Source organism: Staurois parvus, unplaced genomic scaffold (genome assembly GCF_062004578.1).
Source record: "Staurois parvus isolate SC_StPar_1 unplaced genomic scaffold, SC_StPar_1.0 ptg003670l, whole genome shotgun sequence".
In the NCBI taxonomy this organism is placed as follows: Eukaryota; Metazoa; Chordata; class Amphibia; order Anura; family Ranidae; genus Staurois; species Staurois parvus.
In genome coordinates, this window is record NW_028321466.1 from 16,231 (window position 1) to 32,500 (window position 16,270).

General features: G+C 51.1%; 1 protein-coding gene across 1 annotated transcript in view; it reads left to right on the forward strand.

Annotated features, from left to right (window-relative positions):
- Positions 1-16,270, forward strand: part of LOC149427541 (zinc finger CCCH domain-containing protein 3-like) — a gene marked incomplete at both ends in the record, with an annotated part of 39,791 nt that overhangs the window by 13,268 nt on the left and 10,253 nt on the right. The window contains 3 exons of the mRNA XM_089667918.1: positions 2,195-2,267; positions 5,009-5,164; positions 7,859-7,928. Of these exons, the coding sequence (XP_089524044.1) occupies positions 2,195-2,267; positions 5,009-5,164; positions 7,859-7,928 (299 nt within the window). The remainder of the gene's footprint in view (positions 1-2,194; positions 2,268-5,008; positions 5,165-7,858; positions 7,929-16,270) is intronic.

Here is a 16,270-nt window from a genome sequence, read left to right on the forward strand (position 1 = left end):
TATGGTTTTACGACCGGGCAGAGGAAAGTGGTTTTCAAGCAGACCTTCTGGAACCAGACGAATTAGTGGCCATGGAGCTCATCCAGCTGAGCGATATGTACTGTTGGCCTTTGTTCACTTACAGACTCACATTCCATTCAAAAGGGAGGAGGGAAAACAGGAGAAACAAAATGGCTGAGACCTAGCAAGATGGCTGTCAGTGTCCAGGTCTCTAGGCGCACAGTTGTCACAACCACACCTGTGAGATCCTCTAGTGCAAGGGTGTCAAACTCCATTTTATCACTGGTCGTATCAGCATTATGGTTGCCCTCAAAGGGCCAGTTGTATCTGTCAGACTAGAAGTCCAGAGCACCCCAGCATCAGATGTCAAGAATCCCACACCCTCCCTAACATCACCGTGCACCCCGTTTGGGGGCAGAGCTGGAAAGCAGAAAGTGTAGAGTCTGGAGGAGGACCAGAGGAGGAGTCTGCGGAATGCTGAGACCAGGGGAGGCAGAGATGAGGGGGTGCTGCAGCTGCACTTATAGATGCTGGATTTGGCAGAGGAGTTCTGTTCTCTCTGCTGCCGACTGCCCGAGACAAGTGGGGGCGGAGACAAGGGGATATCTGCATGAGAGGCGCAAGGGCCACATGAAATGGCCTGGAGGGCTGGTTTCGGCCCGCGGGCCTTGTGTTTGACACCTGTGCTCTAGAAGCTGTAGTAGAGACTGCTATACCGCTACTACATCGCTACTACACTGCTATACCGCTACTACATCGCTACTACACTGCTATACCGCTACTACATCGCTACTACACTGCTATACCGCTACTACATCGCTACTACACTGCTATACCGCTACTACACTGCTATACCGCTACTACACTGCTATACCGCTACTACACTGCTATACCGCTACTACATCGCTGTTATACCGCTACTACATCACTACTACACTGCTATACCGCTACTACATCACTACTATACCGCTACTACACTGCTATACCGCTACTACACTGCTATACCGCTACTACATCGCTGTTATACCGCTACTACATCACTACTACACTGCTATACCGCTACTACATCACTACTATACCGCTACTACATCACTACTATACCGCTACTACATCGCTACTACACTGCTATACCGCTACTACATCACTACTACACTGCTATACCGCTACTACACTGCTATACCGCTACTACATCACTACTATACCGCTACTACATCACTACTATACCGCTACTACATCACTACTATACCGCTACTACATCGCTACTACACTGCTATACCGCTACTACATCACTACTACACTGCTATACCGCTACTACACTGCTATACCGCTACTACATCACTACTATACCGCTACTACATCGCTACTACACTGCTATACCGCAACTACACTGCTATACCGCTACTACATCACTACTATACCGCTACTACATCGCTACACCGCTACTACATCACTACTACACTGCTATACCGCAACTACACTGCTATACCGCTACTACACTGCTATACCGCTACTACATCACTACTATACCGCTACTACATCACTACTACACTGCTATACCGCTACTACACTGCTATACCGCTACTACACTGCTATACCGCTACTACATCACTACTATACCGCTACTACATCGCTACTACACTGCTATACCGCAACTACACTGCTATACCGCTACTACATCACTACTACACTGCTATACCGCTACTACATCGCTACTACACTGCTATACCGCTACTACATCGCTACTACACGGCTATACCGCTACTACATCGCTACTACACTGCTATACCGCTACTACACTGCTATACCGCTACTACATCGCTACTACACTGCTATACCGCTACTACATCGCTACTACACTGCTATACCGCTACTACATCGCTACTACACTGCTATACCGCTACTACATCACTACTACACTGCTATACCGCTACTACACTGCTATACCGCTACTACATCGCTACTACACTGCTATACCGCTACTACATCACTACTACACTGCTGCTCCAGTGACATCCATGGTCTTCTGGACCTGTGCTGAGCGGCTGCCTTGTCACTTTGCATTCTTTGAATGAATGCAAATCATTCTATGATTGGATGAGGTGGAAAGGCGGGACAATGATGTCACAAACTGCAGCCTGACTCTTTACACATGTCTGTCACCCACATTCTGCTTACACTTTGTGCTTTCTTTCAGGGAAAGTGGATGTGACCAGCCCCAGCCCCCTGTACTCAGGACGGACAGCCACCCCAACGCGGTACTTTGCAAGGTTGGTGTAGCTGTGTGTTTGATCCTCAGGTGCTGCCATCTTCATCCTCTCTGTACCAACTATGGGGAGTTAGTGCTGATTGTCTGTCTGCAGAATATTCTGTGAGTGTTGCATAAAAATCCGTAACCCTGCATCCCTACAGACATGACCTCCCTGCATCCCTACAGACATGACCTCCCTGCATCCCTACAGACATGACCTCCCTGCATCCCTACAGACATGACCTCCCTGCATCCCTACAGACATGACCTCCCTGCATCCCTGCAGACATGACCTCCCTGCATCCCTACAGACATGACCTCCCTGCATCCCTGCAGACATGACCTCCCTGCATCCCTGCAGACATGACCTCCCTGCATCCCTGCAGACATGACCTCCCTGCATCCCTACAGACATGACCTCCCTGCATCCCTACAGACATGACCTCCCTGCATCCCTACAGACATGACCTCCCTGCATCCCTACAGACATGACCTCCCTGCATCCCTACAGACATGTCCTCCCTGCATCCCTACAGACATGTCCTCCCTGCATCCCTACAGACATGTCCTCCCTGCATCCCTACAGACATGACCTCCCTGCATCCCTGCAGACATGACCTCCCTGCATCCCTACAGACATGACCTCCCTGCATCCCTACAGACATGACCTCCCTGCATCCCTGCAGACATGACCTCCCTGCATCCCTACAGACATGACCTCCCTGCATCCCTACAGACATGTCCTCCCTGCATCCCTACAGACATGTCCTCCCTGCATCCCTACAGACATGTCCTCCCTGCATCCCTACAGACATGTCCTCCCTGCATCCCTACAGACATGACCTCCCTGCATCCCTACAGACATGACCTCCCTGCATCCCTGCAGACATGACCTCCCTGCAGACATGACCTCCCTGCATCCCTGCAGACATGACCTCCCTGCATCCCTGCAGACATGACCTCCCTGCATCCCTGCAGACATGACCTCCCTGCATCCCTGCAGACATGACCTCCCTGCATCCCCTGCAGACATGACCTCCCTGCATCCCCTGCAGACATGACCTCCCTGCATCCCCTGCAGACATGACCTCCCTGCATCCCCTGCAGACATGACCTCCCTGCATCCCCTGCAGACATGACCTCCCTGCATCCCCTGCAGACATGACCTCCCTGCATCCCCTGCAGACATGACCTCCCTGCATCCCCTGCAGACATGACCTCCCTGCATCCCCTGCAGACATGACCTCCCTGCATCCCCTGCAGACATGACCTCCCTGCATCCCCTGCAGACATGACCTCCCTGCATCCCCTGCAGACATGACCTCCCTGCATCCCCTGCAGACATGACCTCCCTGCATCCCCTGCAGACATGACCTCCCTACAGACATGACCTCCCTGCATCCCTACAGACATGACCTCCCTACAGACATGACCTCCCTACAGACATGACCTCCCTACAGACATGACCTCCCTGCATCCCTACAGACATGACCTCCCTGCATCCCTACAGACATGACCTCCCTGCATCCCTACAGACATGACCTCCCTGCATCCCTACAGTCATGACCTCCCTGCAGACATGACCTCCCTGCATCTCCTACAGACATGACCTCCCTGCATCTCCTACAGACATGACCTTCCTTCATCTCCTACAGACATGACCTCCCTGCATCCCTGCAGGCATGACCTCCCTGCATCCCTGCAGACATGACCTCCCTGCATCTCCTACAGACATGACCTCCCTGCATCTCCTACAGACATGACCTCCCTGCATCTCCTACAGACATGACCTCCCTGCATCTCCTACAGACATGACCTCCCTGCATCTCCTACAGACATGACCTCCCTGCATCTCCTACAGACATGACCTCCCTGCATCTCCTACAGACATGACCTCCCTGCATCTCCTACAGACATGACCTCCCTGCATCCCCTACAGACATGACCTCCCTGCATCCCTACAACTATGGCCTCCCTGCTTCCCTACAGACATGACCTCCCTGCTTCCCTACAGACATCACCTACCTGCATCCCTACAGACATGACCTCCCTGCATCCCTACAGACATGACCTCCCTGCATCCCTACAGACATGACCTCCCTGCATCCCTACAGACATGACCTCCCTGCTTCCCTACAGACATGACCTCCCTGCATCCCTACAGACATGACCTCCCTGCATCTCCTACAGACATGACCTCCCTGCATCTCCTACAGACATGACCTCCCTGCATCTCCTACAGACATGACCTCCCTGCATCCCCTACAGACTTGACCTCCCTGCATCCCTACAGACATGACCTCCCTGCTTCCCTACAGACATGTCCTCCCTGCTTCCCTACAGACATGTCCTCCCTGCATCCCTACAGACATGTCCTCCCTGCTTCCCTACAGACATGTCCTCCCTGCTTCCCTACAGACATGTCCTCCCTGCATCCCTACAGACATGTCCTCCCTGCATCCCTACAGACATGACCTCCCTGCTTCCCTACAGACATGTCCTCCCTGCATCCCTACAGACATGTCCTCCCTGCATCCCTACAGACATGTCCTCCCTGGCACAATATAGTATACACACCCTTCTGTATTGTCCATTCTGTAGCTGTTCACACCTCATGCATTAACAGCACCTAGGACCGAGGTCATGGATCCTGAATTCCACACACAAGGCTGTATGCAGCGTGTTGCTGATCAGTGTTGTAGATTTATGTGAATTCCTTCTCCTCTGAATGTGTTCAATAATATCTCCTTCTGTCCCTAGCCGTGCCGTTCAACGCAGTCTGGCCATCATCCGGCAAGCCCAGCAGAAGAAGGCAAAGAAGGAGTACTGCATGTATTATAACCGATTTGGGAGATGCAAGCGTGGTGACAGCTGTCCCTTCATACATGACCCTGAGAAAGTGGCTGTGTGCACCATGTGAGTGTCGGCAGTTCTAGTAGATAACAGTCGGAGGTTGTGTGCACCATGTGAGTGTCGGCAGTTCTAGTAGATAACAGTCGGAGGTTGCGTGCGCCATGTGAGTGTCGGCAGTTCTAGTAGATAACAGTCGGAGGTTGTGTGCACCATGTGAGTGTCGGCAGTTCTAGTAGATAACAGTCGGAGGTTGTGTGCGCCATGTGAGTGTCGGCAGTTCTAGTAGATAACAGTCGGAGGTTGTGTGCGCCATGTGAGTGTCGGCAGTTCTAGTAGATAACAGTCGGAGGTTGTGTGCACCATGTGAGTGTCGGCAGTTCTAGTAGATAATTCGGAGGTTGTGTGTACCATGTGAGTGTCGGCAGTTCTAGTAGATAACAGTCGGAGGTTGTGTGCACCATGTGAGTGTCGGCAGTTCTAGTAGATAACAGTCGGAGGTTGTGTGTACCATGTGAGTGTCGGCAGTTCTAGTAGATAACAGTCGGAGGTTGTGTGCATCATGTGAGTGTCGGCAGTTCTAGTAGATAATTCGGAGGTTGTGTGTACCATGTGAGTGTCGGCAGTTCTAGTAGATAACAGTCGGAGGTTGTGTGCACCATGTGAGTGTCGGCAGTTCTAGTAGATAAGTCGGAGGTTGTGTGCACCATGTGAGTGTCGGCAGTTCTAGTAGATAACAGTCGGAGGTTGCGTGCACCATGTGAGTGTCGGCAGTTCTAGTAGATAACAGTCGGAGGTTGTGTGCTCCATGTGAGTGTCGGCAGTTCTAGTAGATAATTCGGAGGTTGTGTGCGCCATGTGAGTGTCGGCAGTTCTAGTAGACAACAGTCGGAGGTTGTGTGCACCATGTGAGTGTCGGCAGTTCTAGTAGACAACAGTCGGAGGTTGTGTGCACCATGTGAGTGTCGGCAGTTCTAGTAGATAACAGTCGGAGGTTGTGTGCTCCATGTGAGTGTCGGCAGTTCTAGTAGATAACAGTCGGAGGTTGTGTGCACCATGTGAGTGTCGGCAGTTCTAGTAGATAAGTCGGAGGTTGTGTGCACCATGTGAGTGTCGGCAGTTCTAGTAGATAACAGTCGGAGGTTGTGTGCCCCATGTGAGTGTCGGCAGTTCTAGTAGATAACAGTCGGAGGTTGTGTGCCCCATGTGAGTGTCGGCAGTTCTAGTAGATAAGTCGGAGGTTGTGTGCACCATGTGAGTGTCGGCAGTTCTAGTAGATAATTCGGAGGTTGTGTGTACCATGTGAGTGTCGGCAGTTCTAGTAGATAACAGTCGGAGGTTGTGTGTACCATGTGAGTGTCAGCAGTTCTAGTAGATAATTCGGAGGTTGTGTGCACCATGTGAGTGTCGGCAGTTCTAGTAGATAATTCGGAGGTTGTGTGTACCATATGAGTGTCGGCAGTTCTAGTAGATAACAGTCGGAGGTTGTGTGCGCCATGTGAGTGTCGGCAGTTCTAGTAGATAACAGTCGGAGGTTTTGTGCGCCATGTGAGTGTCGGCAGTTCTAGTAGATAACAGTCGGAGGTTGTGTGCACCATGTGAGTGTCGGCAGTTCTAGTAGATAACAGTCGGAGGTTTTGTGCGCCATGTGAGTGTCGGCAGTTCTAGTAGATAACAGTCGGAGGTTGTGTGCGCCATGTGAGTGTCGGCAGTTCTAGTAGATAACAGTCGGAGGTTGCGTGCACCATGTGAGTGTCGGCAGTTCTAGTAGATAACAGTCGGAGGTTGTGTGTACCATGTGAGTGTCGGCAGTTCTAGTAGATAAGTCGGAGGTTGTGTGCGCCATGTGAGTGTCGGCAGTTCTAGTAGATAAGTCTGAGGTTGTGTGCGCCATGTGAGTGTCGGCAGTTCTAGTAGATAACAGTCGGAGGTTGCGTGCACCATGTGAGTGTCGGCAGTTCTAGTAGATAACAGTCGGAGGTTGTGTGCTCCATGTGAGTGTCGGCAGTTCTAGTAGATAACAGTCGGAGGTTGTGTGTACCATGTGAGTGTCGGCAGTTCTAGTAGATAACAGTCGGAGGTTGTGTGCACCATGTGAGTGTCGGCAGTTCTAGTAGATAACAGTCGGAGGTTGCGTGCACCATGTGAGTGTCGGCAGTTCTAGTAGATAACAGTCGGAGGTTGTGTGTACCATGTGAGTGTCGGCAGTTCTAGTAGATAACAGTCGGAGGTTGTGTGCGCCATGTGAGTGTCGGCAGTTCTAGTAGATAACAGTCGGAGGTTGCGTGCACCATGTGAGTGTCGGCAGTTCTAGTAGATAACAGTCGGAGGTTGTGTGTACCATGTGAGTGTCGGCAGTTCTAGTAGATAACAGTCGGAGGTTGTGTGCGCCATGTGAGTGTCGGCAGTTCTAGTAGATAACAGTCGGAGGTTGTGTGCACCATGTGAGTGTCGGCAGTTCTAGTAGATAACAGTCGGAGGTTGTGTGCACCATGTGAAGGAGGGTAGTGTCCTGTAGGTGGCTGTGTAATATGTGAGTGTCAGGTAGGTGTCAGTGTTACAGCCTGTGGCTATATATAGGGGAGAGCAAAGTTTTTTGTTTTTTAAAAATAAAGTCAGAAATCCTGGCCAGAAGACTTCTTAGAAGGTAAAGGATTTGGGATTGGATGAAAATGTGTGAGTGAGAAGAAATGTTCATAAACGGTCATTGTATTGCAGTCAGTAATCTCACCATCTAACCTGTGAAATGCGGCTTTATAGGTTCCTACGAGGCACCTGCAAACTGACGGATGGGACCTGCCCCTTCTCTCATAAAGTATCCAAAGACAAGGTGAGTACTTAGAACTCCACCCTTCACATACATTTCATACCTTCCAGATGCTCCTCCCACCTCCACACCCCTTTACATTAACCTCCCACCACCACACCCCTTTATATTAACCTCCTCCCACCACCACACCCCTTTATATTAACCTCCTCCCACCACCACACCCCTTTACATTAATCTCCCACATCCCTTTACATTAACCTCCTCCCACCACCACACCCCTTTACATTAACCTCCTCCCAGCACCACACCCCTTTACATTAACCTCCTCCCAGCACCACACCCCTTTACATTAACCTCCTCCCACCACCACACCCCTTTACATTAACCTCCTCCCACCACCACACCCCTTTACATTAACCTCCTTCCATTCAGATGCTCCTCCTTTCACCTCCACACCCCTTGGCATTAATCTCATCCCATCCAGATGCTCCTCCTACCTCCACACCCTTTTACACTAATCTCATCCCTTCTAGATTCCTCTCCCACCTCCACACCCCTTCGCATTAATCTCATCCCTTCCAGATGCTCCTCCCACCTCCACACCCCTTGTCATTAATCTCATCCCTTCCAGATGCTCCTTCCACCTCCACACCCCTTCGCATTAATCTCATCCCTTCCAGATGCTCCTCCCACCTCCACACCCCTTTACATTAATCTCATCCCTTCCAGATGCTCCTCCCACCTCCACACCTCTTCACATTAATCTCATCCCTTCCAGATGCTCCTCCCACCTCCACACCCCTTCACATTAATCTCATCCCTTCCAGATGCTCCTCCACACCCCTTTACATGAATCTCATCCCTTTCAGATGATCCTCCACATTATTATCTCTTCCAGATGCTCCTCCCACCTCCACACCCCTTGGCATTAATCTTATCCCTTCCAGATGCTCCTCCCACCTCCACACCCCTTGTCATTAATCTCTTCCTTTCCAGATGCTCCTCCCACCTCCACACCTCTTCACATTAATCTCATCCCTTCCAGATGCTCCTCCCACCTCCACACCCCTTCACATTAATCTCATCCCGTCCAGATGACCCTCCACATCCCTTCACATTAATCTCATCCCTTCCAGATGGTCCTCCCACCTCCACACCCCTTCACATTAATCTCATCCCTTCCAGATGGTCCTCCCACCTCCACACCCCTTCACATTAATCTCATCCCTTCCAGATGGTCCTCCCACCTCCACACCCCTTCACATTAATCTCATCCTTTCCAGATGCTCCTCCCACCTCCACACCCCTTTATACTCATCCCAGCTACTCTTCCCATATCCACTCCCACTCACACCCTACCCAACCCGTCCTGCTTGCTCATCCTCACTCCACACCCCTCTAATTTCATCTGAGCTGCTCCACCCTTCTCCACTTCCTCCCACATTTTATCGCAGCCTTTTTCAACCATGGTGCCTTCAGGTTTCTTCAGGGTGGTGCCTCAACAAAACGCCTAAAATTACCCAAAAATTGTATACAAGCCAGCAGGTGTATCAAGCCTGATTTTTAGTTTCACACAGCCCAGCCACAGGTTTTCATTGGGCACCATTACAACCTTCCAGCCACCAGAGTTCTAAAACCATTGACAGGACTGGTTCATGAGGAGGACTCTGAGCACCTGCACAGCAACCTTGTTTGTCCTCCCCTGCCTCTCTCTGTCAGCATTGGGTTCCTATTAGCTGAGTGAGGGAGAAGAGAAACATTGGAATACTGGTCAGTACCAGAATGCAAAGGTGTTTCCTTTGGAAGAATAAGTCACCTCTAATGTTAGGTGTCCTGAATGTGAAGATGTTACTGTGTTAGGGCAGCACAGCGGCTAAATGGTTAGCACTTCCACCTGGCAGTACTAGGGGTTGTTGGTTTGAATCCAACCACGGCACCACCTGCCTGAAGTTTGCATGTTCTCCCTGAGCCTGCGTGGTTTTCCTCCGGGTACTCTGGTTTCCTCCAACACTCCAAAGACATGCTGGTAGGTTAACTGGCTTCTGTCTAAATTGTCCCTATTGTGTGTATGTATGAATGTGAGTTAGGGACCTTAGATTGTACGCTCCTCGGGGGCGGGGACTGATGTGAATGGACAATATATATGTAAAACGCTGCGTAAATTGATGGCGCTATATAAGTACCTGAAATAAATAATAATGTAAAACTATTGGCTTTTAGAATAAAGTGCCTCGAGATGTGCAGAATTTTTACAGCTTGCTAACCTCCCACAGTACTTATACTACGGGTGGGTGGACAGGCCGGGTAACGTACATGTACTGCCTGCTCCAGGTTAGGGGCGTGTGACTGCTGTGTCTAGGAGGATGTGAAACCCCTGACCTCTGTCTGTACAGTGCTCCTGTCTAAATTGTCCCTAGTATGTGTATGTATGAATGTGAGTTAGGGACCTTAGATTGTACGCTCCTCGGGGGCGGGGACTGATGTGAATGTACAATATATATGTAAAGTGCTGCGTAAATTGACAGCGATATATAAGTACCTGAAATAAATAAATTAAATAAATAGCGCTGAAAGCTGAAAATTGGCCTGGGCAGGAAGGGGGTAAACACTTTTCTGTGCTGAGAGCGCCCTCTCTGGACAGTAACCAAACTGTGATCAGGAGCTTTCAGTCATGTGATCATTGCGAGAGCCAATCACAGCGGACACATGATCGGAATGCCCGCCTCCACCTCTTAAAGGGCTGGGAGGTGACGGCAGGAAGGGGTTAATGCGATCGTCATGTGATCAGGTTTACACATCTGTCCAATAAAAGGAAGACTGTGGATGTTCTATAATGCTGGTTAAGGCAGTATGGAGCCCAGCGATACGAAGGTGCGAGGAGCCTGATTTGTGCGCCTTTGCCTCCGTTCTGCAATAAAGTGTTGTTACGAGTAGCCTCTCTCCCCCCTCCCCAGGCGTCTCTTCCCCCCCCCCCCCCCAGGCATCTCTCCCGCTCCCCTCCTCCCCAGGCGTCTCTCTCCCCCCCCTCCCCAGGCGTCTCTCTCCCCCCCCTCCCCAGGCGTCTCTCTAACCCCCAGGCGTCTCTCTCCCCCCCAGGCGTCTCTCTCCCCCCCAGGCGTCTCTCTCCCCCCCAGGCGTCTCTCTCCCCCCCAGGCGTCTCTCCCCTCCCCTCCCCAGGCGCCCCCCCCTCCCCAGGCGCCCCTTCCCCCCTCCCCCAGGCGCCTCTTCCCCCCTCCCCCAGGCGCCTCTTCCCCCCTCCCCCAGGCGTCTCTTCCCCCCTCCCCCAGGCGTCTCTTCCCCCCTCCCCCAGGCGTCTCTTCCCCCCTCCCCCAGGCGTCTCTTCCCCCCCCCCCTTCCCAGGCGTCTCTTCCCCCCCCCTTCCCAGGCGTCTCTTTCCCCCCCCCTTCCCAGGCGTCTCTTTCCCCCCCCCCTTCCCAGGCGTCTCTTTCCCCCCCCCCTTCCCAGGCGTCTCTTTCCCCCCCCCCTTCCCAGGCGTCTCTTTCCCCCCCCCTTCCCAGGCGTCTCTTTCCCCCCCCCCTTCCCAGGCGTCTCTTTCCCCCCCCCCCCCCTTCCCAGGCGTCTCTTTCCCCCCCCCCCCCTTCCCAGGCGTCTCTCCCCCCCCCCCTTCCCAGGCGTCTCTTTCCCCCCCAGGTGTCTCTCCCCCCCCCCAGGCGTCTCTCTCCCCCCCCCCTCCCAGGCGTCTCCCCCCTAGGAGATAATTTGATATAATAGTGAAATCCTTTACATCTGGGTAATAGATGAGGCTCATTTGTGCAGCTTCTCTCATCAGACACCACCATTAATTCTAATGTCGGGAGTGTCGTGTCTGCGGCCGCTCACAATGCGCCGGGTGCGGGGATTTACCGAGCGCCGTAAAATGCGTACGAATGTCTTCCGATCGGCGAGAGGTTACGCCGCGGCTCCTCTCCCCGGGCCGCCTCCACCTCTCCCGCTGCTGTGACAACAGCTTTTCCTCTTGAGGGACTTCCCACGATTCAGCATTTTTCCTCCCTAATAAAAATAAGCAAAACAGAGAAGTCTGCGGTGAGCAATTTGGAAAGCCTCGTCGACTTTCGGGTTCATTAGCCGGGCGCCTCGCGAAGACTGCGTACTCTCAGAGCTCCGTAATGTGTGACATAACTCACCGCCCCCTCCCCCCCCCACCTTCCTTCTCATGTAATTGGGAAGGAACATCGTGCTCCGTATGTTAAAGGGACGCTCCGTCTACCCCCCCCCTCCCCCCCAATCAGATTTATGGATGAGAGCCGGTCATAGAAATGTGTGATTACCTGGACTAGGGGGAGCGACAAAGCAAAACTTCAGCCCAAACTGCCATTTATTTATCTTTTGATGTTTGAATGAAATATCCAAATGTTATTAATCAGAAATAGAAGACTTCTCCCTACTTCCTGTGTAGTCACCAAGCAGGAAGTCAGCAAATTCTCCCCAACGGGTGTAGACAATAATAAAAAAAATGTTTTATGCAGGCCATACATGGTTCAAATTTCGAATGATTTTTCGTCTCAAAACGTCGTTCATTCGGTAATCCGATGGCGTCATCAATGATTTCGAAAATTGGCCGACCGAGTCATAAAGTTCACCCCATATAACAGGCGAAACTTCTGTTCCTTTCAGGTCACGGCTCACGCGAATATTCTTTTTGGAAAAACGTTTGTACGATTTGACCATCATTGAGTCGAAAATTGGTCCTTTTTCACGAATTTTCCAACATGCCTGATCACCGAAAAGGGGAGGGGCATTGAAAATCGGCGTTTAGCTGCGTTTAGTGTTTTTTTTAATCAAAAAACATTATTTTTTGGGTCAAAAACAGTCCAAAAATGCCGGTTTGCTGTGTTTACAGCAATTTTCAGCGTTAGAGCGTTTTTACAGCTAAAAAACTCTAGAAACCCACTAGTTCTGGGTTTTTTCCAGCCAAAAAACGTCCCTGCCAAAAACGTTGATTACAGTCTATTGCAGGCCATACATGGTTCGAATTCCAAACGATTTTTCGTCCGAAAATCAAAAACGTCGTTCGCTCGGTAATCCAATGGCGCCATCAATGGCGACCGAGTGATAAAGTTCACCCCATATAACAGGTGAGACTTCTGTTCCTTCCAGGTCACGGCTCATGGCAAATGTTCTTTTCGGAAAAACGATCGTACGATTTGACCATCGTGGAGTCGAAAATCAGACGTTTTTCACAAATCTTCCAACATGCCCGATCACCGGAAAGGGGAGGATCCACGAAAATCGGCCGGTGCCATTGACCCACTAACAGAGCGAAAATCTGCCGATTATTCTTAGGTCCGATTTTCAGGCAAAAAAATTGGTCAAATTTCGATCCATGTATGGCCGGCATTTGTGTGTATGGACACATAGGATAACAGGCTGGGGGGGGTTTACTAGCTGAAGAAAAAAAACATCAACAGCCGCTGTAAAACCATCCCGTGTGTGTGAGGGCTCATTGTCAAAGCTGAAGTTCGAAGCTGATTGGTTACCATGCACAGCGGCACCACATTCTGGGGGCTCCCGTTTCAGTGACTCTACCCCAAAGTGTTCTTCAATTAGCAGACGATTCCTAAGACTGGCCATACACTATACAATTTGCTGCCCAATTTCCTTTAGATTTACCTTCAACTGTGTAGTGCAAGGGCCTACCTAATTGGATGGGGCTCATAAAGTTCACCCCATATAACAGGCGAAACTTCTGTTCCTTCCAGGTCACGGCTCACGCGAATATTCTTTTCAGAAAAACGATTGTACAATTTGACCATCATTAAGTCCAAATCGGTAATTTTTCACGAATTTTCCAACATTCCTGATCACTGAAAAGGGGAGGAACCACGAAAATCGGCCGGTGCCATTGACCCCTCTAACAGAGTGAAAATCGTCTGATTATTCTTAGGTCCACGGGGGATCGGCAGAGCTGGGAGATATTACTGAGCAGGGAATCAGCAGAACTGGGGGTTACCACTGAGTGGGGAATCAGCAGAGCTGGGGGTTAATACTGAGTGGGGGATCAGCAGACTTGGGGGTTACTACTGAGCCAAGGGATCAGCAGAGCTGGGGGTACTACTGAGTGGGGGATCAGCAGAGCTGGGGGTACTACTGAATGGGGGATCAGCAGAGCTGGGGGTACTACTGAGTGGGGGATCAGCAGAGCTGGGGGTTACTACTGAGTGGGGGATCAGCAGAGCTAGGGGATACTACTGAGTGGGGGATCAGCAGAGCTGGGGATACCACTGATACCAGGCGTCTCCCCCCCCTCCCCAGGCGTCTCCCCCCCCTCCCCAGGCGTCTCCCCCCCCTCCCCAGGCGTCTCCCCCCCCCTCCCCAGGCCTCTTCCCCCCCCCCTCCCCAGGCCTCTTCCCCCCCCCCCTCCCCAGGCCTCCCCCCCTCCCCCCAGACGTCTCTCCCCCCCCAGGCATCTCTTCCCCCCCTCCCCCCAGGCGTCTCTTCCCCCCCTCCCCCCAGGCGTCTGGGGGGAGGGGGGGAAGAGACCATCATTAAGTCCAAATCGGTCATTTTTCACGAATTTTCCAACATTCCTGATCACTGAAAAGGGGAGGAACCACGAAAATCGGCCGGTGCCATTGACCCCACTAACAGAGCGAAAATCGGCTGATTATTCTTAGGTCCACGGGGGATCGGCAGAGCTGGGAGATATTACTGAGCAGGGAAGCAGCAGAACTGGGGATACCACTGAGCGGGGAATCAGCAGAGCTGGGGGTTACTACTGAGTGGGGGATCAGCAGAGCTGGGGGTTACTACTGAGTGGGGGATCAGCAGAGCTGGGGGTTACTACTGAGCTGAGGGATCAGCAGAGCTGGGGGTACTACTGAGTGGGGGATCAGCAGAGCTGGGGGTACTACTGAGTAGGGGATCAGCAGACCTGGGTGTACTACTGAGTGGGGGATCAGCAGAGATGGGGGTTACTACTGAGCCAAGGGATCAGCAGAACTGGGGGCCCTACTAAGCAGGGAATCAGCAGAGCTATGGGTACTACTGAGCAAGGGATCTGCTGAACAAGGGTACTCATGAGCTGGGGATCTGTTCAGCGGGGGTATTATTAAGCAGGGGATACTACTGATCTGGGGTTCTACTGAGCCCCTTTAAAACAAATCGTAAATCAACACACACAGGCAGATCTCACTTCTTTTATATATAAAAAATTACATATAAAAATGATGTGTACATATAACCTATCCTGAAATGACAAGCACTTTGGCATTTTCTATATGAGAATCAGAGAGAAACAATGATGATATCAGTGGGTCTAAAATAGCTATGAAAATGGGAAGGCTTTATTGAAAAAAGCAAATTAAATGTCAGCTTAGGAAAAAAAAAATATTTCAGTGCAAAAGTGGAGAGGGGAGGGGCCTGTGCACCCGTGCAAGGCTGAAGGTAAAGTTTGAATATTAAAGGCATTTTAATTTTTTTTGTAATATTTAAAAAAATAAAAATAAAAAAACTACTTGCACCACCACCTACAACCCTCCTCCTTTAGATGGAGAGGTGCACAGGAGGTAGTAGGCTTGGTCTGGCACTCTGGGAACACCTTGTTGGTAGAATAATGCCCTCCTCCTCCTCCTTTGTTTTTCAGTGCATTCTGGGCAATTGGGAAGGTCTCCTGAGGTTATCTTTAAAAAACGCTTATAAACGCAAATGCACATAACGCGGTATGCAAACACAGATAAACTGACGTTTTTTAACCTACGGTTTCCAGCAGTCAGTTTCCATCGTTCAGAAGAGTTTTCCAAACGCCCCGCGTACATGAGCCCTAAAAACGCCCCGCGTACATGAGCCCTAAAAACGCCCCGCGTACATGAGCCCTAAAAACGCCCCGCGTACATGGAGCCCTTAGACCAGCAATGGGCAAACTACGGCCCGCGGAGCGTGATAAAAAAAAAAAGCAGCCAGGGCAGGCAAACATTGGCTGTCAGGATGTGTGTAGGCGGGGCAGCGTGACGAACGTGAGGGGAGGGGAGCTAGGCTCCTCTCACAGTCCGCCCTGAAGACCGGAACGGCGCGGGAACACGGCGAGAGGAACACGCGGAGCAAAGGTAAGTAAATTGACACAGGGGGGACTTGGCTTACTACTTGGGGGGGAATAGTACTGTGGGGGATGAAATACTATATGGGGGGGATGAATTACTATATGGGGGATGTATTACTATGGGGGATGAATTACTATGGGGGATGAATTGCTATATGGGGGATGAATTACTATAGGGGGGATGAATTACTATAGGGGGGATGAATTACTATATGGGGGATGAATTACTATGTGGGGGATGAATTACTATAGGGGGGATGAATTACTATGTGGGGGATGAATTACTATGGGGGATGAATTACTATGTGGGGGATGAATTACTATGGGGGATGAATTACTATAGGGG